This window comes from Corvus moneduloides, chromosome 28, assembly GCF_009650955.1.
Source record: "Corvus moneduloides isolate bCorMon1 chromosome 28, bCorMon1.pri, whole genome shotgun sequence".
Lineage (NCBI taxonomy): Eukaryota > Metazoa > Chordata > Aves > Passeriformes > Corvidae > Corvus > Corvus moneduloides.
Genome location: NC_045503.1, coordinates 2,546,799 through 2,572,910, shown reverse-complemented (window position 1 = coordinate 2,572,910; position 26,112 = coordinate 2,546,799). Strand labels below are relative to the sequence as shown.

Below are 26,112 nucleotides of genomic sequence, written 5' to 3'. Positions count from 1 at the left end.
TACATGTGAATCTGTCTTGCAGAGTAAAAGCTCTCAGGTCAAAGGAAATGACAGTGGCACCTCAGAGCTGGACTCGGTGCGTGAAGAGGAGGACGTTTGTGAAGCCGATAACCGGGAGAAGGAGATTCTCATCGATCGCATACAGTCAATAAAAGAAGAAAAGTAAGTCCCCCTTTACCTGGGTAGGCTGTGCCCTTTGCACTTGGAGGCAACACAGGTAGTAAAGCAGGATACCTTTTGTCCAAAAGGATCTAATTCTATTCTGTAGGCCTTTATGAGGGGAAAAAGGAAAATACAAAGCACTAGCTGAGAGAAAATACCATCAACATTATTATTATTTAATGACTACGTGCTTTACCTCTGAACATGAGCTGCATAAAGTTGCTTGTGCCAGAGGTGCTGTCCCAGCTGAGTGCTGCAGCCTTTGTTTGATGCAGGGAGGACATCACTTACCGCCTACCTGAGCTCGATCAGCGAGGCTCCGACGAGGAAAACGTGGACTCGGAGACCTCTGCGAGCACAGAGAGCCTGCTGGAGGACAAACCAGGCCGGATGGATACCGAAGGTCAGTATTAAGGTAGTATGTGCTTTTTTTTTATTCTACATCTTTCAGTGCATACAGCCAGGTGACCAAACATTGTCTGGTCATAGTGGCTCGTATCGAGTTACGTTTTAGGCCTGCTATCAGTCTCTAAGTATCTTGTTTCTTTAAAGCAATTATTGGATTACACTGCCGTGCTCAGAGCTCCAGCGTGCCTGCCAAAGACATTTGCAAAGTGCCTTCTCTCCCCCAAACCTCTTCAAATTCTTACTCTGCATCCCTGGCTTCAAGGCGCAGATACTCCTTAACACTGTCCAAGATTAAAGTGCCCCGTCGAACTCCAGTGATGCCAACAGCAAACATAAAACTTCCTCCCGGGATGTTCAAATGTACAGAATCCCAGGATGAGGTTTTCCCTAAGGAAGAGTCTCAGATGGTGCAACGGAGGGAGCAGCCAGCAAGGCGGACTGACAGCATCCACTCGGTGTACATTGCACAAGGGTCTGCACTGGCCCACGCTCAGGAACTCGTGGATGAATACGAACCAACAGCAAAACTCAAACGCAGGTTCTCAGACCCTTACTCTCACATTCCCTGTGTGGAGAAGTGAAATTCTTCAGCTCTCTGGACTCGAAGTTGACCACAGCTTTGGCTTTAACCCTTTGAAGGCTGTGAACTTGTTCATGGTCTTTTAAGTGGCTGCGGGGAAGGCAGCCTGGAAATGTACAGTACTGTAAGGGTTAAGCAAGGTTGTTGAAAGCAAATACTCTCCACTTTAAATTAAAACCTTGCAAAGAAAGTAAAACTTAATGTTGAATAAATACATGGGTTGAGTGTACAGGAAACAAGCCCCCCCATTCCGCTGCTGTGCCTTTCCCATTTGCCTTACAATGGACTCTCATGGGACCAAGAGTGAGTTTAGGTCAATGTGTGTTGCCTTAATTTTTTGTATGATTTTATGACAATTTTCTCTGTGGTTTACGGAACTGTTAATGTGGTAATAGCCTTAACTGAGACCAATATGTATAAAAACGTTTATTAAAACATTGCACTTTTAAAAAATACGTCTGGTAGTTTATCGATGTTTGTCTAACAAGCAACTTATTCCGAAGGAAGCCTTTACTCGGGTTACTGTTTTTATGAAGTACTGATAAAGGACGGGGAAAGGGGAAGCACAAAGGAGGCTCACGCGGGGGAGGCTTTTGGTGCTATTGGAGCAAAGCCGGAGCTCCCGTGCTGGGTGTGCTGTGCGGAGCCGCCTCACCTCTGTGCACACACAGGACACACCTGAGGGCGAGGTGCGATTCCCCATCAGCGCCTTGAAGCCGCGGCCGTGCCTCGGCCCCTCACGGCGCTGCGCCACGTTGGAGTGAGGGAAGAACTCAGCTCGGCCACATCAGCCGCCACAACCCTGTCCCAGCGGCCCCGAGCCGCAGCCGCCTCTGTGCCCGTGTGCGGGGGTTGGCTTTGGGGTGCTTTCGGGGTGTTTTTTTTATTTTAAATAAACCGGGGCTGTCACGGCCCGCCCGGCGCTTCTCGCCCCTCCCCGCGCCCCGCCCCAAGATGGCGCGCAGCGCTGAGGCGAGTTCCGGTGCCGCCATGGCCGCGACGCGGCTGGAGCTGAACGTGATGCGGCTCCTGAGCCGGTGCGAGGCGCTGGCGGCGGAGCGGCGGGACCCTGAGGAGTGGCGGCTGGAGAAGGTGAGGCCGCCGCGCCCCTCCCGCCCCTCTGCCCGCAGCACCGCGTCCGGCCCCTCAGTAACCAAGACGGGGAGCGCTGTGGTGTTAAACCCGCAGCCTTTGCCAGACAGGGTATTTCTCCTTAATGCTGTCGCTTAAAGTCTTGTTTTTTGCCCTCAGTATGTGGCTGCTCTGGAGGACATGCTCCGGGAGCTGAAGAAGCAGTCCAGGTGAGCGCTCTGAGCCCCTGGGTGCCCGATGTGGGTTTGTGCTTCAGCGGAAACGGTTTCAGGTTGTGCCAGGGGAGGTTTAGGTTGAATACCAGGAAAAATTCGTTCATTGAAAGAGTGGTTAAGCATTGAAAGGGGCTGGCCGGGGAAGTGGGGGAGTCACCGTCACTGCAAGTGTTCAGAAAGAGAGCAGATGTGGCACTTTGAAATATGGTTTAGTGGAAATGGGGGGATTCAGTCGAAGATTGGACTTGATGATGTTGGAGGTCCTTTCCAACGTTAATGACACTGTGATTCGGTAATATCGTACATGTAAGTCAGCCATAACCCACAAACACCGTGGCAGTGTGTATGCTTCCCTGTGGAAATACCTGTGCCCCGAGCCCTCCCTGCCTTGGAAAAGGTGATTTTCAGATGGTTGCAAGTGTATTCCCAACCTGAGGCTATTTCTGCTTTTTCAAAGAACCATGTGGGGTTTTTAAAAAATTTTATTTGGAAAGTAGAACAGTAGAAAATGCTGGTAACTTTTGGCTTTCATCTTGCTACCTTTCAATTCCAATAGCAAGCCAGCCCCCGAACTGCTGAATGAATACTCTCGCAAAGTGGACTTCCTAAAGGGACTCCTAGAAGCTGAAAAATTGGTAAGATCTACTAGTTCAGCTTGAAAAGACTTCAGTATTCTCTGTTTATATTCACCTATTGCCTGGTTCCTATGTTTACTTTTATCTTGCATCTCAAAATAACAGTTGTTAAAATCTTATTAGCCAGTCTTTGTGAAAACTTGAATAAATATGTTGGATTCATATTTTGTTAAAAGGAGGTATTGTATGAAACTTCTTTTCAAAATCAAAGTACACTTTTGCCTACATCTTTCTCGCTCCTTTGCTGTGAGATGTAAAGGCAGGTACTGTCCCTCAGGCCTGACACTGCTCTTGGATGGTCCCAGGTGCACCTGGAGAGCTGTGAAATGCCAATAAGATGGGTTTTAGTCAGTGGGGTGCAGTCAGTGCTGCTGTTCAGGCTGATTCACTGTTGAGAAGCAGCTGTGGGATTGCACCCCCATCCTTGTGGGTCACACCCAGGTGCTTCTTACTGCAGAACGTGATATCCATGACTGTTCATTGCTTCTTCCCATTCCCAGTCTTCATCAATGGAAAAGGCTCTGGCAAACCAGTTCCTGGCCCCTGGGCGTACCCCTACGACAGCCAAGGAGAGAACCCCAGCCACCAAAACCGTCCATCTGCAGACCAAGGCGCGGTGCACGGGCCAGATGAGGAGTGAGCTGCTTGGCACAGTATGTTCAGTGCTGCTTCTGCTTTGCTGCTGCTTTACAGATTGTCCTGGTTGTGTTCAGCTGCCCTGGGTGGCTGTGTTTGAGAAGTGTCCCAGGCTGGGTAGGGAGTCACGTCTTTATCTCTAAATCCCGGGCGCTGGCACTCTGCCAGGCCTGCAGGGCTGTCCTTTATCACTGACCCTTCGTAATCTGCTGTTTTGGTTCTCTTTCTCCTCCCAGGACTCCCTGGCTACTGATGGTAAGTTTGATCTGTTGTTTCTTCTGACCGTAGTCAACCTGAGTCTTGCAGGGAGGGGAAGAGGGAGGTCAGGTGTTCAAGATTTCCCGAAGTGTACTTTTAATTTAGTGGTTCACTTCTTTTCAAGACAGTAGATTTAAAAAAAAAAACTAAACCAAAAGCCCTGACAGATGAAAGCATAAGTGTTGTTATCAATGGTGGGAGGGACTTGCAGGAACCTCTTTTTGCAGCATTCATGCAAAAACAGACATTCTAATTACAGAATTAGCAGGGACAATTTATTGTTGCTCCTTCTGCTCTGAGCAGATCATGTGATTCTGGGTGCTTTGAGTAGGTGTTGTTCAGTTCCTCTGGAATACACGGCCATGTTATTCACGTAGGGAGCTGGGAGGAATTAATTTGAGGTTTCCATGGCTACCGGTAGAGCAGCTGGAGCTGGGCCAATCTAACGTGTCCTGAAAGAGCACCGAGACACATGGGCTGAAACCCTGCCCTCAGGGATATGATTCAGCTGGGGTTTTTCCTCTCTTTTGATGCTGGATGTCCTCTTTTCCCTGCAGAAAGCAGGTAGGCCTTTGACACCCATATTCCTTGGGATAGAGGCTAAGTAGGATTTGGATATCCAAAAATCCCTTACAGGAGACTTGTTTTTTCAGCCTATGATTGCTTAGGAATTTATAACACGCTAAACACTTTTTTTTCAGATTCTGAGGAGTTGAGCATAAGGAAACGAAAGTAAGTCAAAATTTCTCATTCCAGTGCTCAGTGTTTTGGGAACTATTTTCCCAATGACCTTTAAATCCCAGATATGCTTTAAATTGGATGAAGTGTCTGCTGGTAGAAACCAAAATATAATGGCTTCACTGACTTAATGTACCTTGTTGTCTTGTAGAGATGTAAAACCTGGGGAAAACTTGTGAGATTGACCCACAAGGAAGTGTAAATCCCTTTTTTTCCCTTGTGCTCTTGCAGAGGCCTCGCATCAGACGAGAAGCAGTCAGCAGTGGAGCTGGATGCTGTGCTGCAGCACCACCAGGACATGCAGGAGAAGCTGGCTGAGGAAATGCTCAGCTTGGCTCGAAGCCTCAAAAACAACACTCTGGCTGCTCAGAACGTGATCAAACAGGACAACCAGGTAGCGCATGTTGAGCTGTGACCCCTTGGTTTTGCAACCCACAAGGTTCAAGTGCTGATGTGTGAAATCCTGTAGCTCGATTCCAGGTGGGATTGGACTGGGGAGACTCGGGGAAATAACCTCTCTGCAGTTGAATCTTTTCTCTGTTAGAGGAAGCTGCCAGAACTGGCAGCTCTGAGCCTGACACTGTTTGCTCTCTTTGCTCCACAGACACTGTCACACTCCCTCAGGATGGCAGACCAGAGTTTCGAGAAGCTCAAGGATGAGTCTGACCGCCTGGAACAGCACGCCAAGAAATCCGTTGACTGGCTGCTTTGGATAATGTTAATTGTAGTTTGTTTTATATTCATCAGCATGATTCTCTTCATCAGGATTTTCCCCAAACTGAAATGATTCTGTTTCATTTTATTCAAAGCTGCCTGCAGTGCAGAGGGAAAGCTCAGCTGGTGTGAGAACTGTCACGGTCAGTGTCTTTAAAGAGGCTGTCCAAGGTCTACCTTGCATCTCCTCCTTGTGCAGGCAGTGGAGGGTTTCCTGGGGAAGGCTTTCCACTCTTGGATACTTGTTTACTTGGTGACTATTGTTGCCTCTTGAGGGGAGAGCTGAGGTAACAGTGAGAATTTACACTGAGCTGCTAACAAGTTCTTTAGTGGATAAATACAGTCATTTTTAATGTGGTTGTGACAAATGTTATGACTCCTAAAAGGTGTTTAGTCAATACAAATTTAAATAACAGTTGAAGTCTTACACTCTTTCCTGTCTTCACAGCTTTTCTGTACTGACCTAGCAGCTTGCTGCCAACAGGATGTTTAATTAATATTTAATTTCAGTTCTGTACATACACAGCTGCAGGTGTAGGAAGAGAATTCTGCTGTTCAGGTGCTTGCCTGGCTCAGATTCAGAGTATCAACAGGTAAAACTCTTCTCAGGCTCACCTTTTTCCCAGATGGGTATTTGGGACTTTACAATCTTCTCCAGTTTAGACTTATTACAGAACTGGAGTTGCTTTTTGTGCGGTGTTTGTTTTCCTTTTTTATGTGCAAATGTTCTCACTTCTCATTGTTGTGTTGATGCCGTTGCATGAAGGAAACACCGTGACCCTGCCCCTTAGAACTGTACACACAGTGCTGCAGGTGGCACAGACCTCACCTGTGCAAACATGTTTGCACTGTAAGATGAGGGCAAAGGAAGGTGCTGTCTTCAAGATGGAAATAATTATTTAAAAAATATTCAGCCTTTCTTTTTGAGCAAATTATTCGTGTTAAGTGTTGTCTTAAGAGTTCACTAAAACAAAACAGAGAAAAAATAAACTAATACTTTTAAAACAGTGCTGCTGCTAGAAAAACCTGGAGACTTCAGTAAAGCAGGTTTTGTGTGACAGCCTGAGAGTCTTTGTAGGTGCTTGTGATAAGCTGAAAGCAAACCCTTCTGTTTTCAGCATCCCTGCTGGTGTTTGTGGAGCTGTACTCTGGAAAGTGATCATGTTCAGCAGGTGACCCTGGCTGTGCTTTGGTTTGGAACCAAACCATGGGCTGTGCCAGGCCTGGCTGCTGACCCCAGCACCCACAGGCCTGAGGAAGGTGGGGGAAGAGCTGTTTGTCACAACTGGGTTCTTTAGGAAAATCCAGCTTTGCTTTGAACACATCCCAAAGCACCAGGCTCTGTGTCAGAGCTGTGCTCTCTTCTGTACAAACCCATCTCTGGTGATGAAGACAGTTAACATTTTTTACACAAAGAATTTTGGTTCATTTAACAGGATGTCTGCAATTTAGTATGCCACTCACTTATGGATTAGCAAAAGAATAATTATATTATGGGGTACAGCTTTTAATTCCAGCTACTCAGATATCTGTGATATGCTCCTTCTGCTCAAACTTGGTACTTACCTTGAACTTTTTAGGAATTTATAGTTGTAGCAATCCATTTATGGACATTTCTACTTTTCCCACTTGTTTTTCTTCAGCTGTATGTAATGTTTGACGTTTCACTGTGCTTCATTAGTCAATGCTGTGTCACCAAATTATTTTTCAATTCTAATTGTTTACTACTTTCCCTGGAGGCATTTCAGTGCCGAGCTCTTCGCTTAGAGGCTGAATGTGGTGCTGGAATGGTTTTTGTGTGTGAGATTTTGGGATGCAGCAGTAATGCGTCGTTGTCCATAACATTTTCCTCTTTATTAGTTGAAATAAATTATTTTTTCCTAGCTTACAAAAGATTTGGCGCATCATTGCAGACAAGTTTGAAACTGAATTTTGCTATCAGCAAAATGGGTTGCCTATAACTTTTTGGCGCTTACAAATTAGGAAATTTTCAATTGGAAAGACATGAAAGGGAACTGCTAGTGATAGCTTGTCTCCTAGAAAACATCTACCCCTCCAAGTCACAGCAGTTGATTTACAAAGAAGCCTGCATGGAGTGAGTTCAGAAACCACTTAACTTTTGACCATTGACATTTCGTGGGTGTTTGTTACTTTGAATGAACGGCCAGGATTGAACCCTGTAACACCTTTTGTTATCACCAGTGGCCGTTGAGCACTGAGCTCTGTTTCCTGGGGGTTCTCTCCCAGGTGGAAGAATGTTCCATCCTCCCCCGACCCAACGGATCCCCTGCCTCAGCTGCCAGCAACTCTGCACACAAAGGCTCTGTTGTTCTCTTTGCTTTTCTCGAGATCATTTAGCAATTGGAGTCATTCAACACCACTTTGAAGGTGGGAGCTGGTGCTATTTAGAATAAACAATGACTCAGGGCTTTGTGACATTTCCCAGATGAGCGACAGTTTTTATTTTTGACTAACCTGGGGGGGGGGGGTGGTGGATGCTCTGCTGCTCCAGCCCTCAGCTCCACTTCGTGGCACAGGGCTCCGATGTGCAGCTCTCTACAGAATAACATCATGTATAGAAATCGCCTTCTATGAGAGTTGCTTAACTTTCCCAAAAGCTTGGGAAATCCAGATGGGGAGATGTTTATCAGGCACAGGGCTGGGCCTTGCTTGGCTTCTTGGCAGACTACCTACTTTGAGACAGCAAAGAAAATTAAACCAAAAATCTTCTGGAGGCTTGGGTCATGTCAGGCCAGCGGATGCACCGATTCAGAGTCTGGCAGCAGCAGTGACTAGGTCAGTCTAAGCTTTTCTGGCAAACACCGTTGGTGGCAGAGACTCCATGTGTTAAAATGCTCAGTGTTTAAGCAGTGTCCTCATCACAGCCAGATGGAATGTGCTGGAAGGATTGTTTACAGGCTGTTGGTGAGGGTGCAGAGTGGCAGGAGCAGAACACTGGGTACGATGGCTCCTGTGGCTGGGCAGTCCCAGGTTTTGGGCACGTGTTCCCTTGGGTTTTCTTTGCAGTTTGTGCATCAGACTTGAGAGGCTGTGAACAGCTTCCCCAAACTGGCAGCACTTCTGCCAAAAGGGAATATCCTGTAAAGAGTGAAAAGGAGGGAGTGGGCAGAGCAGGCTTCTGCTCCTGACTGTTCCCTGTGTGACACCAAGCATCACCTCCCTTCTCGTTTGTCTGCTGTAAACTTGCCATGAAACCTCAGAATCGGGTCTTACAATTTGTAGTTGCAACCTAGACTCTTATGAAAGAAATTCCTCCTTGTGAGGGTGGTGAGGCCCTGGCACAGGGTGCCCAGAGCAGCTGGGGCTGCCCCTGGATCCCTGGCAGTGCCCAAGGCCAGGTTGGACGGGACTTGGAGCAGCCTGGGACAGTGGGAGGTGTCCCTGCCCATGGCAGGGGGTGGCACTGGATGGGCTTTTAAGATCCTTCCAACCCAAACCATTCTGTGAGTCTATGAATAATAAAAACTGTAATGACAGTGCTGTAGCAGCTCAGAGCAGGTACTCAAATGTCTGCAGCAGAATTCCTGATGTAATTCCAAAGTCCCAGCACCTGGCATGGGGCTGGCTGGGAGCTCCTGTCCTGACCTGCCCCACTGCTGGGAATCCGTGTGCACTCGCCGTGTGTCCCACTGAACGAGAGTGACATTAAACCCCAAGGGCGCTAAATCAATACCACCTGTCACATGATGCCACCGTGACATTCCTGGCACGAGCGCTCCCTCTAATAGGGGCTGGAAGTGGGAAGCAGCAGCAGTTAGTGAATAATGGATCAGATACGCCTGATCTGTAACATTTACAGAGGGAGGGCGTGTCTCCCAGCGACAGAACAAACCGGTTATCAAACGGGAACTGGGAGTTCTGGCTCGTCCAAAACGCAAACCCTGAGCAGCGCAGAGCACAGAGCTGGGGTTTGTGAACCCCTGGTGCTGCCCAGATCACCAGTGCTCCCTCCAAATGAGCCTCTGGATCAACAAAACCAGGCATTAGTGTCAGGAAATAACCAAAGAAGGAGGGGCTGGGGGTGAGCTGTGGATCAGAACCGGTGTAGCTGGTGGCTGGGCTGGAAGCCGGCATGGCCATGCTGGGGGCAGTGACGCGGCTGCGGCCGCTGCCCTGCACGCGGTGGCTGATGGAGAACAGCGTGCCTGGCAGCAGCTTGTGCAAAACACACCTGGGGCTGGCTGAGGCGAGCAGCAGAAGCTGTCGAGAAGGATGGAGGGCGAGGAGGCTCAGGGGGCCGAAGGCCACATCTGTCTGGCTGTCTCACATCTGGGCCCTGCTCACCAGACTCAGGTTGGGAACTCTGGCAGTACTTTGGTTCTTTCAAGTTGAAAACTTTGATGCTGGATTAGAACAAAAGTATTCTGACAAGGAACTGAAAGTAATTCGAATATTGCATCTGCCTCTGTGACATCCAAAGCTCAAACTGCACAAAACCAGAAACTGGACAAAGAAAGCTAAAGTGACATTTAGGCATTAAGTGACACAGGCAGTGCTGCAGTTGGCCATGGAGAGCTGGAATTTGCATCCTTCATTTCCAGGATCTTTGACCTGCATGTAATGGAGAGATGTCCTCTGCCATTTTCACCCTGGCCAAAATTTGTATTTGCTCATGTAACAATAGAATTCTCCAGAAGGATCTGACAGTGTTTCCTGTTTCAACAGTAAAAAGCTGAGACTTCTGTCCTTAGCACATAAAGTGACCGGATCTCCATCCTCTAAGCCTTCTCACTGAGAGAAGTCACTTATCGGATTTGGTGTGGACGGAAGGAAGGGTAAGAAAGGAACTCTGTCAATCCATGACGTGAAATATTTTATATTAAGAGATTTGGCAAATGGTTCTGTGTGACTCTAAACAGGATGAGATAATTTTCCAAGGTCAGCTCTCCCGTACTCTCAGCTTTAAGTTTAGTCACTGAGAAGTCAATCCCGTAAACCTCCGCAGCAACATCCTGCCAGTGATGCAGACTTGGCTGTTGTTGGCTTCAACAGCAGCTCTGCTGCATCTTCAAAGGGCAGGAGGCTGCATAACGTGCAGATTGCCTGGTGAGAAATGTGTGAGCAGGAAAGAGTGCCTGGCAAATCAACGAGAACAGAGCAACGTGAGCCATGGGGTAACTCTTCACCCAGGCAGTTGCAACCTGTTTTTAAGAGAAGGCCACACTGAACTGGTGCAGCAGAAAGTGGGAATTCTGACCTCAGCTCAGCCTCCAGGCTGCTGTGTGGCTTTGGCTCATGAACTGGGTTTCAAGCATTTTGGTTCTTAAAACAGAATTGGTACCAATGAACTTTCTTGGTGAGTCAACTGCTCCAAAGCTCCTTTTGGGCACTAAGTTTGTGTTCCTTGACTACTCCCAGGCTGGTTAATTAGCGATGAACTTTAATTTGCATGGCTAATGACACACAGCCTAAAACCCAGACATGTGTTCCAGTGAATAGGGAGAAAGATATATTTGGTTTTCAAGGTGTGAAGCTTTCAGCAAGCTCCATGTGTTGGTGGTTGGGAGCTGAGCTGGGTTCTCTCTCTGTGTGCACTTGTGTCAGTACAAGGATGTCACTGCTGCAACATTCAAGCTGCTGTACAAAGTCATTGTCCCTACCTGTTTGTGCAAACGTGGTTCCTGCTCCAGGGATGGACTTCCAAGGACTTAAGTTCTGAGCAGCGTTGATCTGGAGGAGGGATCTGTTGGGAAGCTGGCACACTTAGGTTGGTTTGATGTGGAGGCATCTGTAGGACAGAGTGGTAGGACTTGGGAAAAGGCCCTGGAGTGACAGGACAAGGGGGAATGGCTTCCCATTGCCAGAGGGCTGGGTTAGATGGAATATTGGGAAGGAATTGTTCCCTGGGAGGTTGGGGAGGCCCTGGCACAGGGTGCCCAGAGCAGCTGGGGCTGCCCCATCCCTAGAAGTGCCCAAGGCCAGGTTGGCCGGGGCTTGGAGCAACCTGGGACAGCGGGGGGCATCCCTGCCCATGGCAGAGGTGGGATGGGATGGTCTCTAAGGCCACTTCCAACCCAAACCATTCTATGATTTAAGTAAGGAATGGATCAAACCAAAATAAGTAAGTTTTTTAGGGTCAAATAGATGAATACACTCTATTGCAAGTCTCTCTGTACTTGTTTTATTAGGAGGATTCAGATCTGAACCCCCATGGTTTGTGATTGTCACAATTCATAGCAGACACTTATCCCTGCTTATTTCCAAGTTATTTGAACTAAACCATAAAACATCTGTAGAGGAGAGAAAGAAATGTGACTATTGCCAATATTTAATAGATCAAACTGGTGATTTTTGTAGCCTCTTGAATCAGGAATTAAAGAAGAGCCTGCATTGCAGCTATTGGAAAAAAAAAAAAGAGTAAGCAGGTGTTGGCTTAGTTTCTTAGCGCCCACATTGCTCCTGTTGGTTTATCTGATTGCAAACCAAGTGCACTGTAGCGTGATGAATATGTAGCAGTGAATGTATGGGAAAGATGCTGGAAAGGTTGCACCCCGATGTTCTTAATCAGTAATTAGAAACTAAAAATAGTATTTTAAGGAAAGATAATAAATCTGTAGCCTTTAATCCTCATGTGCCAATGTGTAAGCTGATATCATTATTACATGAAAGGCACTGAGAACATAAGTGAGTAAGCAAGAGCAGGTTGCTGTTACAGTCACAATATAAATTCCACATAGCCCAAGCTGTCCAGGTGATGTTTGGCTTTGTCTGTTTTATGCAAAGTCTACAGTCATAAAGCAGGTTAATTTGCAAGCAGAGAACACATACTTTTGTTGTTTATTTCCATTCCTTAACTGCCCTTACTTCCTGAAGTATTCCAGAATGAGTGGGGTTCCGAGTCTCTCTGCACTTGTCAGCTCGAGGGCAGCAGCATGGATTTGGGAAAAAAGGACAGAAATGAGGGAAATGCCTTCCCATGATGGTGGTTCTGGCACACCAATGGGCTGAATCAACAGCTCCTGTGCTGTGCAGACACATCTGCTGTGCTGATGACAGAGAAAGCATCCCCACTTGAGCAGAGCCTTTCATCTCATCATTTAAATAGTCTGCAAATGTCAAGATGTAGTTATTGTTGCATAGGTACCATCCCAGCTAATCCTGCTTACGCTGGTCGAATCAGGCCACCAGCCTTACCCTGTCCAACAGGGAAACCTCAAACAACGTCAGGGAGTGAATCACACCAACAGAGCCATGATTTCACTGACCAGTCCTCCCCTCATTCACACTGTCGTGTCCCCGGGACAACTGCAGTGATTCTTTACCTGGAAAAGCAACGCAAAGTATTTTAAATAGGGTAAACTCATAGTGCAATTCAGTGTGCAGACAAAGGGACTGAGGCACAGTGACCTGCTGGTCACCACTGGCCTGCCCAGGGGCCCTTAATGTCATGCAGAAGTGAGAGCTGTGTTGTAAGCTAAAGATGGTGGGGTAAAAAATTTAAAGAATGTCTATTTGCCAAGCATTTTTGAATTAAAAAAGGCTTTATTCCAGCAGTTTATAACTCATTTGTCTCGCAGAAATGGCTGAAAGCAAGAGCCAGATAAAATTACTGGAAGTTGCCAGGAAACGTACTGTCATGGCTTAGTGTGAGTGCAGCACAGAGATGATTAAAAAAGGCACCAAATGGTGAATCCCACTGGAAAAAGAACCAGAAATCTGCAATGGCTGTTTGGGTTCCATGATAATGAAAGCAGTGGCAGTGATAGACAGTATCCTCATCCCAAGCTCTGTTCAGGTCTAGGGCAATTCATGCTTTCCGAGAGGAGGAGGAGGGACACGGGCACAGCCAGGGCAGCAGCCCCGCTCTCAGCCTGGGCTGTCAGCACCGGGGACAGTGGGACAGAATCACAGAATGGTTTGGGTTGGAAGGGACCCTTGGGGACCATCTCGTTCCACCCCTGCCATGGGCAGGGACACTTTCCACTATCCCAGGTTGCTCCAAGCCCCGTCCAGCCTGGCCTTGGACACTGCCAGGGATCCAGGGGCAGCCCCAGCTGCTCTGGGCACCCTGTGCCAGGGCCTCCCCATCCTCCCAGTAAAAATATTTTCCCTAATCTCTAACCTAACCCCACTCCCTTTCCATTTGAACCCACAGCGAGGTGAGGCTGCTGAACTCCTGCGTTTTACTCGCTGAACGCTACCGAGGCCACAGCGGCTCCTTGGGCAGCGCCAGCAGGGCTCACAGGCGGCCTGGATGGGTGGGTGGACAGACGGACGGCTAGAAGGATGGATGGACAAACGGATGGTTGGATGGACGGACGGATGCTGGGTGGATGGATGCTGCCGCTGCTCCTCCCCCGGCCCGTCCCGTCCCGTGCCCGCGCTCCGCGCCGCCTCTTGCGGCCGCCCCGCTCGGCTCCCAGCTGACGGGGGCAGCCCCTTGTTTACTGGCCGGGGCGCCGCCGCCAGCCCGGCCTGCGCTGGAAGGGGCCGCCGGGCCGGGGCCGACACCGCGGGCAGGGAGGGGCCCGGCGCTATAAAGGGGCTCCGCGGGGGCTCCACCGGCGATGCTCGGCCGGGCCCGGCCCCCGCGCCCGCCCCGTGGGCTCTGATTCGCGCCGGGCGGCGGCGGCCGCGGCAGAGGCGCGGGATGGGACCGAGAGCGGCGGCGGCGGCGCTGGCCGTGGCCATGGTGCTGGGAGCCTGGTGCGGCCGCGGCCGGGGCGAGAGTGAGTCGGGGCCCGGCCGGGAGGGTTGGGGGCGGCGGCGGCGGCGGTGGCGGCGCGGGCCCGGCCCCGCCGTGCCCTTTGTACCTGCGCGGGGCCCGCGGGCAGCGCGGCCGCGGCCCGGAGCGCTCCCGGGTCACCTTCACCCCCGGCCCGGGGCCGGCGGGGAGGGCCCGGCGGCGGCCGAGATTGCAGCGGGGACGGCCGCGGGGAGGGCAGCGGCTGCCCCGGCGCGCTCAGCGGCGCGTCCCGGCCCGCGGGGCCCCGCGCGGGCGAGCGCTGGGCCGGGGGTCAGCGGGGGCCGCGCCCGGGGCAGGCGCGGGGAAGGGCACGGGCTCCTCTCCGGTCCCCTCCCCGATCCCTTCCCGCGTCCCGATTCCACCCCGGGTCCCCTGCCCAGTCCCCTCCCCGCGCCCTCCCAGGGTCTCTTCCTCGGTCCCTTTCTCGGATCCCTCTCCGGCCCCTTGCCTGGGTCCCCTCCCCCGATCCATTCGCCGGTCCTTCCCCGATTCTTTCCCGTGTCCCTTTCCCAGGTCCTTTCCCGTGTCCCTTTCCCGAGTCCCTTCCTGGTTGCCCTCCCCGGTCCCTTCCCCAGTCCCTTCTCGGGTCCCTTCTCTGATCCCTCCCCGGTGCCCTCCCCAGCCCTCTGCCCCCGCCGCTCCTCGGCTGCCTCAGAACCGGCTCCGGTTTCAGGAGGGTTTAGTGTGGCCAGACACGGAGGTTTTGTCTTTAACCACTTTTAGGTAGTGTGCCAAATCCACAGGTATTAAGATGGGAGAGCTCCCGGGGGAGGCTCTGTGTGTACACAGGGGCTTGTAAAATACAAGACAGGGGTATAAAGATGTTGTGTTGGAGGTCACAAGCTTGTTAAACCCACGGCTGGCTTGAGGTTAAGCCTTACGAGCTGTTTTGATGGGTTACGTTAAATAAACTTGCTCAGGAAATCCTTTTAATGAGAGGTTCTTTAATTTTGGGCGATTCTTACAAATTTTTTTGACAAAAGGAAAATATTTATTTAAAGACAGCTAACTGGGTCTGTGGATCGTGTCTCCTATAGACAATCTGCCTGTTGGCTTTCCCATCTGAAAAAGCGAGAGCAAGAGAATCAGTTCAAGTGTAGACAATACAGAGGTGGGCATTATCGGGATATGTATGGGATTCGGGGAATAAAGCAGGATGTTCCTGTAAGACAGCCTTTTTTTCCAGCAATAGGATAAGCCACATATTTCAGTTTCTTCCCTCATACATATTTTTACGTTTGAAACCTTACAAGGAGCCGGTGACACTGTGTTACCTTGGGAGGGTCAGTCCCAGCTGCTGTGGGCAAACCTGCCTGCCTCCAACAGAGATGGAAAAGGCAGTTGACATATAGCACTAATAATAAATAAATATGTGTGCCACTGGAGTCCAGCAGTTCCTAATTTGAAAACACTATTATTACTGCTACAGCGGAGCCTGTGATTTGGTTATTTATTTAAATCATATTTGCTTTTTGGGGTTCAAGCATGTTTATGTCCTAAACTCCCTAAGCTTTGCTGTGTTACAGTGTGGTAGGAAAATGTACTCTTGAGTTCATGGATGGAGGAACAAGACAGCAAAGCAAAGCCTGGGCTGGAACATTTCCATATAATTTTTACAGTGCAAATACTTTATGAAGTATTTTACAGACAATTCGGACCATCAAGTCCCTAATTTGAAAGGTTTTCAGCTGCTGGGGTGTTTGATTCTATTTTCTGGGTGCTTGACTCTGTTTTCTGGGAATGGTGAGGTCATGGAGCACCACGGTGGGGATGGAAAACAACGCGGGGCCGGCACCGGCCTGGCTTGGAGGGGGGGAAATGCACGTACGAGAGTTGCATAAGCAAACAAGTTGTTCCCTGAGCAACGGGTCTGATGGAGGCAGCTTTCTTGGAGATCTGTGCCCTGTGTTCCCACAGACAGGCCCCGAGGTAACGCTGCTCTCCAGTGACAATATTCCCCCCATCCGTGGTTTTCCTTGTGCCCTGTAAATTTCTCTTCCCCTTGGTGCCTTTAGGCAGCAGGAGAAGAGTTGAGGGCAAGCAGCAGGTAGATGCAGGTGGTTCAGGAGACAAATGGGGTGGATGATAAAGTTCACATTTACATCCAGATTATGAGTTTTTCCTCCTCAATCCATCCCGTTTTCCTAAATATTTTAGGAGTACTTCATGTGAGAGCACTCTTCCTCTCTTACATGTGGCTAAAGGTAGTTGGTGAGTTCAGAAATCACTGACAGGAGTACAAGCAAGGGTTAAGGAAAGAAGGCCTGACCTGTGTGTAAAATGAAGATCCATATATCTTGTTTTGGGAAGGAAGACAGGTTTGTGTATTTTTTTTTAATCACGTGTAAACATAATGCAACTTCTTGAAATAAGTCTCGCACATGACTCATGCCTGTCAGTTCATTAGCTCTGGTATTTGGGGTGGGATTTACCTCACCTAGTTTTAGGCTTCTGCTAATGGAGCAGCTTACTTTGGGCTCCTTTTCTGGTTAATAGAAAACTGATCAAAGCAGTCACTGGAGTTTAAAGGATGTTTCCTCCTCTTCGGAACTCTTCCCCTAAATTTGGGAGCTGCACATGTGCTCCCTTGCCTGCTGCTGATGTGGGAGTTGGGAATCTGGCTGAGAGATCTCTACGTAAATTGTCATGTGGGACAAATTTCACTGTGTATTGCTGTAGTAACACACTTATAAAATAGGTCGCTTCTTAGTATTATATCTGGCTGATACAGATTATTTTGTGCTCATAAACTCATTAAGAAACTGTTCCCTTGTCTCACCTCAAGCCTGTGTTAATTTTTGATGTTGAGAGACTCGGTCTAGAATGAAATTTTGTTCCCAGGAGAATAAAGTAGAAAAAGCGAGTGCAGAAGGGCAGGGCTGTACCAAACCCAGGCCCTGGTGTGTCCTGTCCCTTTTTTGGGGAGAGGCAGCACAGTGGCTGTCTGTGAACTGTGTAAAACCCCAGAGCTTTCTGGAGGTCAGTTTTGGGGTGACTGCCTTGTGGAATATGATTGATGTTGATATGGGTGAGGTGTAGAACCTGTTCCTGCTGCCTTTGGAGCAGGGAGGATCTCCAGGTGTGTCAGCACCGACACCGACCCCGGCTGCTACCCTGAGTGATCCCAGAGCTCCTGGGATGCTGTCGCTCCAGTGCTGGTTATCTCTGCGTGGAAACAGGGCAGGATGAGTCGTGTTTGCTGTTCAGGGTTGGAATCAAAGGAGGGGAGCATAAAGACAGCCCAAACCAGGCTTTAAAGGCCAGACTGTGAGGGGTTTGCCCTCGGTTCAGCAGCACCAAGTTGAGCAGTGAGAGGTAACAGGCACCCGAGATGTTCCCTGAGGGGCTGGGGCTTTATAGGGGCTCGCTTAGGAGTCCATATCCAGTTTGCTCAGATTGAGGTATCTGAGGTGCAGAACTGAAGCTTAAAAATCCGTATGTCACAATTGATGGTTTTTATGTTTATTAAATGATTGCTGCAGTAGGCTAGGAGCTGTCACACAGTCCTTCCCACTAATCTGTCTCCAGGATGTTTTCCTGTCTTAGCAGTTACCCCAAGAAACACCCAAAAGTCCTTTTCCCAGTTTCCTAAAGCCACTTCCAAAAATCAGCCTTGTGTAGAATTGCAACGCTTTTGACCCAACCCAAGCGAGTGTAATTTTTCTGCAATAGTTTGTTTATTCAGTAGGCAGCAAATACTACAAGAAAAGCAGAATTAACTAATAGTTACCTCAAATGGTTTGTGATCCTTCTGTGCCAGATTATGCTGGTCTTGATTGTTAAAGGCCGGAGCTCTGAAGCAGTGAATCATTCTGGTTTGGTATCCACATGATTTACTATAAACAAGGTTTAAGTTCCAGCTATTCCCCTGGTTAGACTCTATCTTGAAAACTTAACCTCTGACATCGGACCTGTTTTTTTCATTCAGGACTTGAAGGTTGTTACCAAACCAGTTTGTCCAAGAGGTTTTGGCATCTTGGGATTTGTTTGTTTGTTTGTTTGTTTTTTAAAAAGCATGGCTTCAGCTTGGTTTTCTGGGGGGGCTGATGGAACATGTCTAGGATGAATTAGTAGTTTTTTGAGTGAGTAGCTTGGTAGCAGGGATGGAGCAGTGCTTCCTCTGGCAGCTCAGAGCTGTGCTGCTGTTTCTGCTGAAATTTAGGAATTTATGTGTAGTGGAGGTTTTGCCAGTAGTTTGCACAGGGGCAGGTTTGGGTCTACTACTGGAGAATCAATTTGTGAGTTTTTTATTTCCCTGAAAGCTGATTTATGTGTTTTTTGAAACCTGGTTGTCTGTGTTATAATTGATGGCTCAACTTTGCTGTCCTTCTTCTGGGATCAAACCTGCCTTGCCTTCCTACTGAATGGTTGATTAATTCCCCTGTCCCTGCAGAAGAAATACTATCGAGAGAAGCTGTGGAAAAACACTTATTACTTTGCTTAAAACTGCTTCTTGTTGTCTTGGTAACAATAAATTTATGGAGTGACTTAAGCTGCTACTGCATGAACAGGAGATATAAACTGCTGAAAATTCAAAGGCATGAAAAGATGGAGAAACCTTCAACTAAAAAGAGTTATTTCATTTCAGATGTTCTTAATTCCTTATTATTCTCTTTGATCCTTGAGGTGTTAAAAAGAGAGAGCTTAGATACCTTTTATCACTTAAAAACTAAATTGAAGGAGAACCTGAAAAATAATTAAGTGTGATTTTTCTCTAAATGTGGGAAAAAGTAGCTCATGGGCCATGGGTGTTGTACTTCCAGCTCTGGTAGATTTATATTTTTAACTCTTCAAAAGCTTCACTCATCTCTTTTTAGATTCAGCTTTGGCTAACCTTTGTTCCTTAACACATCTTTTCAAAATATTTGGAGTTGTTAGCCTTTGGTCACCTTTTCTGCAGCCTCCAGTGGGGAATCTGTGTCAGGATGGGGAGAGCTGGAAGCGAGGGAGGTTTGTACCCTGCAGGGGTGTTTAGATGGTTGCATTTTTTGTGGAGGTTGGAAGATCTTTGAGCAGCTTTGGGGCTGTTTGGACCAGGAGCAGCACAGCTCGTGTCAGTGGTGATCTCCAGAAGTCTGAAAGCTTCAGGAGCAGAGTGATTTAACTGGTTTTGAGTGTTTAAGGAAAGGGGTGAAAGCTGTGAACTCCAGGGCTGCAGAGACCAGGAGTGCCAGGACACAGGGAAAGGCTTCCCAGTGCCAGAGGGCAGGGCTGGATGGGATATGGGGAAGGAATTGTTCCTTGGGAGGGTGGGCAGGCCCTGGCACAGGGTGCCCAGAGCAGCTGGGGCTGCCCCTGGATCCCTGGCAGTGGCCAAGGCCAGGCTGGACATTGGGGCTTGGAGCAGCCTGGGACAGTGGGAGGTGTCCCTGCCCCAGGGGGTGGGACTGGATGGGCTTTAAGGTCCCTCCAACCCACATCATTCTGGGGTTCACATCATCCTCTCTGAATCCCTGCTGGCTGTGGATCTGTTCCTCAGACACCGGTGTGATGCAGCAGCTGCCCACCCGGGTAGCTCCTCCAGACCAAGCTCCTTAGCTCTGTTCCTGCACAAAAGGAAGATTTCCACAGCCTGAAATGCAGCCACAGCACTCAGAGAGCTTCGTCCTGACCATACCTAACTGCAGATCTTTTCACCCGTGCTCAAGGTGCTCTGTCCATGGAGCTGGGCAGGGATAGTGTGGGTGAAGGGCTTGTGTGCAGCCCCTGGTGACTCACCTCACTCTACCCAAAACGGTGAAAGACAGAGGCAGTTGTGCTCAGGTTATTCATGCATCTCGTGGCCTTCAGCCACAGCAATAGCCTGGAGCTCTGACTCTCAGAAGTAATTCCTGGTCTGTATTTTTTGACCTTTCCTTTCACTTCAGGGTCAGCTGTCCATTCCAACAGGCAGTACTTTGTCCTGCAGTACAGCAGCTGGTGGTGGGTACCACCCCAGCATTGCCACTGTGCCCCACGATAATGTGAACCAAGAATAAATAAGAACCAAGATGTTGGATTTTGAATTTATCAGGTAATTTTAGCTGCACTGGTGACTTGGACGTTGAATTCAGTCTTTCAGTTGCTTACGTGTCCTTCTGTTACTTCTCCTTTCGTGGAGGAACCACTGTCCTGACTTGCCATGCACTTGCATCCTTGGAAATACCAATGTTATTTATTGCAAAGAAATATTCAGAGTGTTTAAGCTGAATCTGTTGCTTTCCCAGTTCCTTTAGCCCAGGTTGGGATGTGCAGCAGAGAGATGGGGCAGAGAGGTTGCTGCTGGCCGGTCATCAGGTTCCTTTTCCCACTTTTTCCAAGTACATCCTTAATCCTTGAGGCACTGTGTGCGTTGGCTTTTTTCTTCCAGAAGGCAATTTATGAAACAACTTGGATATAGTGCCAAAAAATCCCATTGGGCAATAGCATTGCTTCAAATCCCATGTTAGTATTGCCAGTTTTTTTTTCCTGCAGTCAGTGGAGCAAATTTTTGAATAATCATTAAGATATTTGCATAGAATTTGGTTTTAACCCCTACAGCAGTTGGTCTGTGTTAAACCTTGAGGAGTCAGACAATTCTAACTGTGAAATATTTGTGTTCACATCAGTTTTTTGAGGCTGGGTCATCCCTTGTAGCTGTGATGTGGTGGTTTTTTAGTTGGTGAACTTTACATACAGTGACAAAAAGAGGAAAGAGTGTTTTTTGTTCTTAAGTGGGGAGGGAAGAGACTGGCCCAGCTGTAGACAAAAGGGAAAATCCTTTGAGTGGATGCAGTCTTCAAAAAGGAAAAATTCATAAAGAATCCACCTGGATTTGAACATTAAGGTCTGGCTGATGTTTCTATGAAGTTGCTTTCAAAAGGGTTGTCGCAGGGAGTTTCGTTGTGTGGGACTCCAGATTTCCTTCTTGATTTCTTACCTGTGCTTAGAGTTAAAAAAATATTCCCCTATTCAACCTTTTTCCTTTTGCTGGTGCCTGGATTCCTATTATTCGCTTTACCTTCTAATTTATGCTTCATGTATTTGTTCACTTTGCCAGTTCTTTGGTTACTGGGTCTGTGAAATAAACTGCCCCGATAGTCAAGACAGGGAGATTTGCACGCTTGAGAAAATAATAACAAAAAAAGCCCCAACACCTCATCTGAAAAGAATGCTCAGGGCAAAAATTACTAATGTAGTAAATTACTCCTGTCAGCAGAGTCTGGGCAGGAGCGTGGGCTGTGCTCTTGTGCATTTCCAGGTTTTGCTGCTTTCTTCCCAAGCACTACCATCTCTGGCCATTACTCTTTTCCTATCTTCCCCTCCCTGCAACCATTCTAAATGACTCCCTCTAATCCCCTGGCATTAATTGCACGATCTGAGATGAGGTAGGTGTGTTGCTGGCAGCTACCTAAAGAAAACAGCCCAGACATCTCTTCCCTTTGTGAGCGCCAAGTGATGTTCCAGGACTGGTGTTACCACTGCAGTCGTGATAGAGGCAACAGGCAGGGACTCGAGATGGCAGAAAAAATGATGAAATACTCTTGTTTTGTAACCATATACCAGGGAACGTTCCCCACAGTGTATTTCTTAACACTTGAAGCCTGCTTTGCTGAGAGGGCCACGTGTCCCGAGCGGAGCTCGGTGCGGTTGGACAAAACTGAACGTTTAGAAAACTACAACAATTAACCTTTTGTTAAATAAATAAATTGTCCTTTGCCTCCCAGTTTGCAGGAGCATGGACATCCGCAACAACCTGACCCGGCTGAACATGCTGGAGAACTGCACTGTGATCGAGGGCCACTTGCAGATCCTGCTGATGTTCAAAACCAAGCCCGAAGATTTCCGCGAACTCAGCTTCCCCAGGCTGACCATGATCACAGACTACCTGCTGCTGTTCCGTGTGTACGGCCTGGAGAGCTTGAAGGGCCTCTTCCCCAACCTCACTGTGATCCGAGGGACTCGCCTGTTCTTCAACTACGCCCTGGTGATCTTTGAGATGGTTCACCTGAAGGAGATCGGCCTCTACAACCTGATGAACATCACCCGGGGCGCCGTGCGCATCGAGAAGAACAACGAGCTCTGCTACCTGTCCACCATCGACTGGTCCAGGATTTTGGATTCTGTGGAAGACAATTACATCGTGGCCAACAAGGATGACAAAGAAGAGTGTGGAGATGTGTGCCCGGGCACTGTGAAAGGGAAGAGCAACTGTCCCCCGACGGTGATAAACGGGATTTTCATCGAGCGCTGCTGGACGCACGATCGCTGCCAGAGAGGTGAGTGCACAGTTCGGGGTCTCAGCTGGGGCTTTGCTGTCAAGGTCTGACCTGTCAGGACCTGTGAGGCCCTGGCTCAGGTTGCCCAGGGAAGCTGTGGCTGCCCCATCCCTGGAAGTGTCTGAGGCCGGGCTGGACAGGGCTGGGAGCACCCTGGGACAGTGGAAGAGGTCCCTGCCCATGGCAGGGGTGGCACTGGGTGGGCTTTAGATCCCTTCCAACCCAAACCATTCTGGGATTCTTGGAGGGCTGATAGGTGCCTATTGATTGCTACCTGAAAGCACAGATTCCTAAATCAGGGCTCAAAATTGACATTAGGAGGTGAAGAGAAAACCTTTGGGATGGGGCTGTGTGGACAGTTCTTTCACCTGTGTTTATAGGTATCCAGAACTCTGTGTTTGGCTCCTCTGGAGAGTCAGGAACTGCCCAGAGCTCACCATTTTAATGGACTTTGAGTGTCTTGTATAGTAGTTGGTACTCTGAGTATCTTTGTTAGTGTTTGGGTAGGGAATGAAAGTCCAGACTGACTGGAAGGGTGCAGCAGGTGGAAGCACAACAGTGGGGAAAAGTCTCCATGGAATAAACCCCATTCTGGAAAGGTGCAATTCCATTTTTACCAAAACCTTCCTGCCATAAAAAGGTGTAAGATCTGTGGATGAGTGAGCAGCGTTTGCTCAGAGAAGAAGCTGGAAGCTGAGTCAGACCTGAAGGGGAAAGGGAGAAGGAGGAGAAAGGACCTGGGTGGGGTTAGAGGGTGAAATAACAGGGCTTTGAGCCTGGGGCTTTGGTTCAGGGGAGAAGCTGTGTTCAAAAAATCTCACTGCTGTTACCACGTCAGTCCTCAAATGTATTAAAGTTGCTTTTAATTTTATACAGATTTGTTTTTTCCAAACTTGGAACTGACCTTAAGCTTAGCTTTAATTATATATTTGCTTTGATTTATGTTAAATCTGACTTGACGGGGGGAGCAAAGTGAATTGAGGTGAGAGTGACACATTTAGGGTTGTCTGCCTTTCTGGAGGTCGTGCATCCAAATGAACCAGTGTGTCCTGAGACGAAATTAGGAAACTTGTGGGCTGGAGAGAATTTCTTGCCAAGCTTTAAAGGGCAGCTCTGAGTGCTAAGTGCCAAATTTGAGGAGGAATTCCTACCAGTATGCACAAACTAATGCAATTAATGTGGTTTCCCCTCTGCTACTCCTCACCCCCAAATTGTCCAGCTTCCTTTTAAAGAAAGTGCTTATTTTTTGTGGCCAGAATAACAGTGTATGAGCAAGAAGATGCAAGTGTGTACGTGTGTTCCTTTTTTAAAACGAAAAGTAAGATTGTAAAGCATTTTATTTATAAACTTTCAGGTATGCAGTTACGTCAGCTCTGAAACCTGGTTTCTCATGTATTTCACGTGCTGTGTTTTCTGCTATTTCATGAGGTTAAAGCTCTGCTTGGTACTTTTTTAGTGCCTAGACCATAATGCCCCTCATTCCTGTGAATTTTCTGGGGCTGTGCTGCAGCAGACTGGAATGGATGGTTTCTCTCCTTTAAACAACTGCCTGTTTCCATAAAACCTGGAGAAATGTAATATTTTAATGATAATATTTTACCATTGGGACAGAAATCTCAGCTCCTGAGCCTCTGGTGCAGGAGTTTGTTGGAGGACACCTGTCCAGTACCTGCCTCAGCTCAGTCACCACGCCTGTTTGACCCAGAAATTGATATTTTAATCAGAAAATGGTTTCAGAAGTTACCATACACACATGCTCCCATCTGGTTTTCCGTGTCCCTTGCAGAAGGAACAGTAGGGAAGCAGTGCTCCTGCATGTTTGGGCAGTGACTGGAATGCACTTCCCAAACCACTTAACAAGCCGAGCTTATCTTTGTTTTGAACGTTCGGATTTGGACTTTAATTTTTTGGTAGCCACTGATTTGCACAAGCTGGGATCTGTGTGATCCCGTGCCTTGTGACACCTGCCCCTGTGCTTCTGCAGTTGTTTTGACAGCCTGAGAGGTCTTTTAGACCTTTCTGTCTGTTTGTGAGTAGCCTTTAGACTCCGAGCACACGCCGATGGTGGAGATTAAGTGGCATTTATTTAGCGAACCTGCCGGTGCAATCGCTGCGTCCTCTGTTCTCGTGCCAGCCCTAATGTATCCTTAGCATGTGTAATTGTTTTGTCAAGATTATTAAAAGCTTGTGTGAATTGTATTTTGGCTTTCCTTAGCCTGAAGAGCCTCTCAACAGCTCCCAGTACCCGGGGTATTAATGTCATGAAATCTTTCCCTCTGCGTTTCTGCAGCTTATCTGGGAATCTTCAGCAGCTAATGCAGTGTTGAAGTCTCCTGGCTCTCTGGTTTTAAGTGTTTTCTCTTCTATTTTTTTCTCTTTATCTTCTAACCAGAATGAAATGTAGCAATTTCGGTATCATTTTCACGGGGAAGTTTGGGTTTTTGTGGAGTTTTTAACCCTGGTTATTTGTACCCCTGGTTTGTTTCATGAAACTCGGTGTAGAATCTTCTGGTTCCTTTTTCTTTTTTTTTTTTTTTTTTTATTTTTTGCATCTCTGGATGGGAAGTTGTTGCTGTCTAAACTGCTGCCCTGGGACTGGGAAAAACCCTTAAAGGATATGTAAATATTGATTGTTTTGATTTTTCAGAGTGGGCGTCAATTGACAGAGACAAGTCCCAAGCTGACCGGCTTTTCCAGCCTGCTAAGCTTGGAGTCTTGCTGGAAAATATTAGGAGATGGGCAAGAAATTTGGGAGAGCACATGTGGGAATGATGGAAGATACCACAGAAAATGAACTCCCTGACAGGAGGGTGCAGCCAGGTGGAGATTGGCTTCTTCTCCCAGGGAAAAAGGGACAGGATGAGAGGAAATAACCTCAAGTTGCCCCAGGGGAGGTTTAGATGGGAAACTGGGGAAAATTTCTTCATAGAAAAGGTTGTAAAGTGTTGGAAGCATTGGAGTCACCATCCCTCAAAAGCAGTGAGGCTGTGGCACTTGGGGACAGGGGTTAGGGATGAACACAGTGGTGCTGATGGTTGGACTTGATCTTAAAGGTCTTTTCCAGCCTTAAGGATTCTGTGATTTTCTGAAAGGTCTTGTGTGGGAAGTGGCAAAGTTGGGGCTGGAGTGGAGTCCTGGTGTCCCCCATCTCTTCCACACCATTCCCTGCCCTTCCCCTGCCAGCTCTCTGTGGTTGCTTCACATTATCCCTGTTTTATTTAATTATTCCTTTATTTAATCAGCGCAAATATCCCAGTTGACTCCAAAACTAACTTTTCAGTTATAGCATGGAATTATCTCCAAGGCACACATCCAAGCCTCTGAATCATCCCTGGAGCTACAATTCCAGCCCAGAATTTTTTTTTTTTTTCAGTTGGTGATAACGTGTTCAGGACAACAAAGTAAAGGATCTTCTTACAGACGTTGGAGCAAAGGTTGGGGATGAAACCAGTGGGGAGGAACTGCAGTCATTTGTGGGCTGCTGCACCCTTGGAAAAACCAGTTGCAGTATTGAGGACTCTGTGTCTGAGTGTAGGGATGTGTAGGTGGATGCACCATGGATTGAGATCCGTCGGGATGTGCTTCCTCAGAGTTCTCTTTTTTTTTTCCCTAAATCCCTCATGTTGGTGTGAAAACCAAGTCAGTTCAGTTAAGGCCAACTCATGTTATATTTTGGGTAGGCAGGGAGGGAAATGTGTAGTCTGTTTGGAATTTGGGTCTAGCCTGATGC

The 26,112-nt window shown here is 48.1% G+C and overlaps 3 protein-coding genes across 16 annotated transcripts in view; all 3 read left to right on the top strand.

The window, feature by feature from the left end:
- Positions 1-1,605, top strand: part of MYO9B (myosin IXB) — a 41,815-nt gene extending 40,210 nt beyond the window's left edge. For 11 of the 14 annotated variants that reach the window (XM_032092582.1, XM_032092580.1, XM_032092581.1 and 8 more), the window contains 3 exons: positions 23-162; positions 438-565; positions 715-1,605. In XM_032092582.1, the coding sequence (XP_031948473.1) occupies positions 23-162; positions 438-565; positions 715-1,151 (705 nt within the window). In that variant the 3' untranslated portion in view covers positions 1,152-1,605. Of the gene's footprint in view, positions 1-22; positions 163-437; positions 578-714 lie in introns of all 14 variants that reach the window. The other 3 variants (XM_032092585.1, XM_032092587.1, XM_032092576.1) reach the window with 2 other exon arrangements.
- A 482-nt stretch (positions 1,606-2,087) lies between these two features.
- On the top strand, positions 2,088-7,329 carry USE1 (unconventional SNARE in the ER 1). The gene is made up of 8 exons (XM_032092950.1): positions 2,088-2,242; positions 2,402-2,451; positions 3,014-3,092; positions 3,593-3,745; positions 3,965-3,983; positions 4,688-4,718; positions 4,956-5,118; positions 5,329-7,329. The coding sequence occupies exons 1-8, from the start codon at positions 2,105-2,107 to the stop codon at positions 5,509-5,511; spliced, it is 816 nt and encodes a 271-aa protein (XP_031948841.1). The 5' UTR covers positions 2,088-2,104; the 3' UTR covers positions 5,512-7,329.
- Positions 7,330-13,674: 6,345 nt separating this feature from the next.
- INSR (insulin receptor) overlaps positions 13,675-26,112 on the top strand; it is a 56,067-nt gene continuing 43,629 nt past the window's right edge. Inside the window, exons 1-2 of the mRNA XM_032092367.1 lie at positions 13,675-14,128; positions 21,831-22,382. Coding sequence (XP_031948258.1) covers positions 13,690-14,128; positions 21,831-22,382 — 991 coding nt within the window. The 5' untranslated portion in view covers positions 13,675-13,689. The remainder of the gene's footprint in view (positions 14,129-21,830; positions 22,383-26,112) is intronic.

What these genes read in the sequence shown, in the direction of transcription:
- USE1 (XM_032092950.1), top strand. Translation starts at nt 2,105, where the DNA reads ATGGCGCGCAGCGCTGAGGCGAGTTCCGGTGCCGCCATGGCCGCGACG. An exon ending in GAGCTGAAGAAGCAGTCCAG is followed by an intron (nt 2,452 to 3,013) that starts GTGAGCGCTCTG and finishes CAATTCCAATAG; the next exon opens with CAAGCCAGCCCCCGAACTGC. An exon ending in TCCTAGAAGCTGAAAAATTG is followed by an intron (nt 3,093 to 3,592) that starts GTAAGATCTACT and finishes TCCCATTCCCAG; the next exon opens with TCTTCATCAATGGAAAAGGC.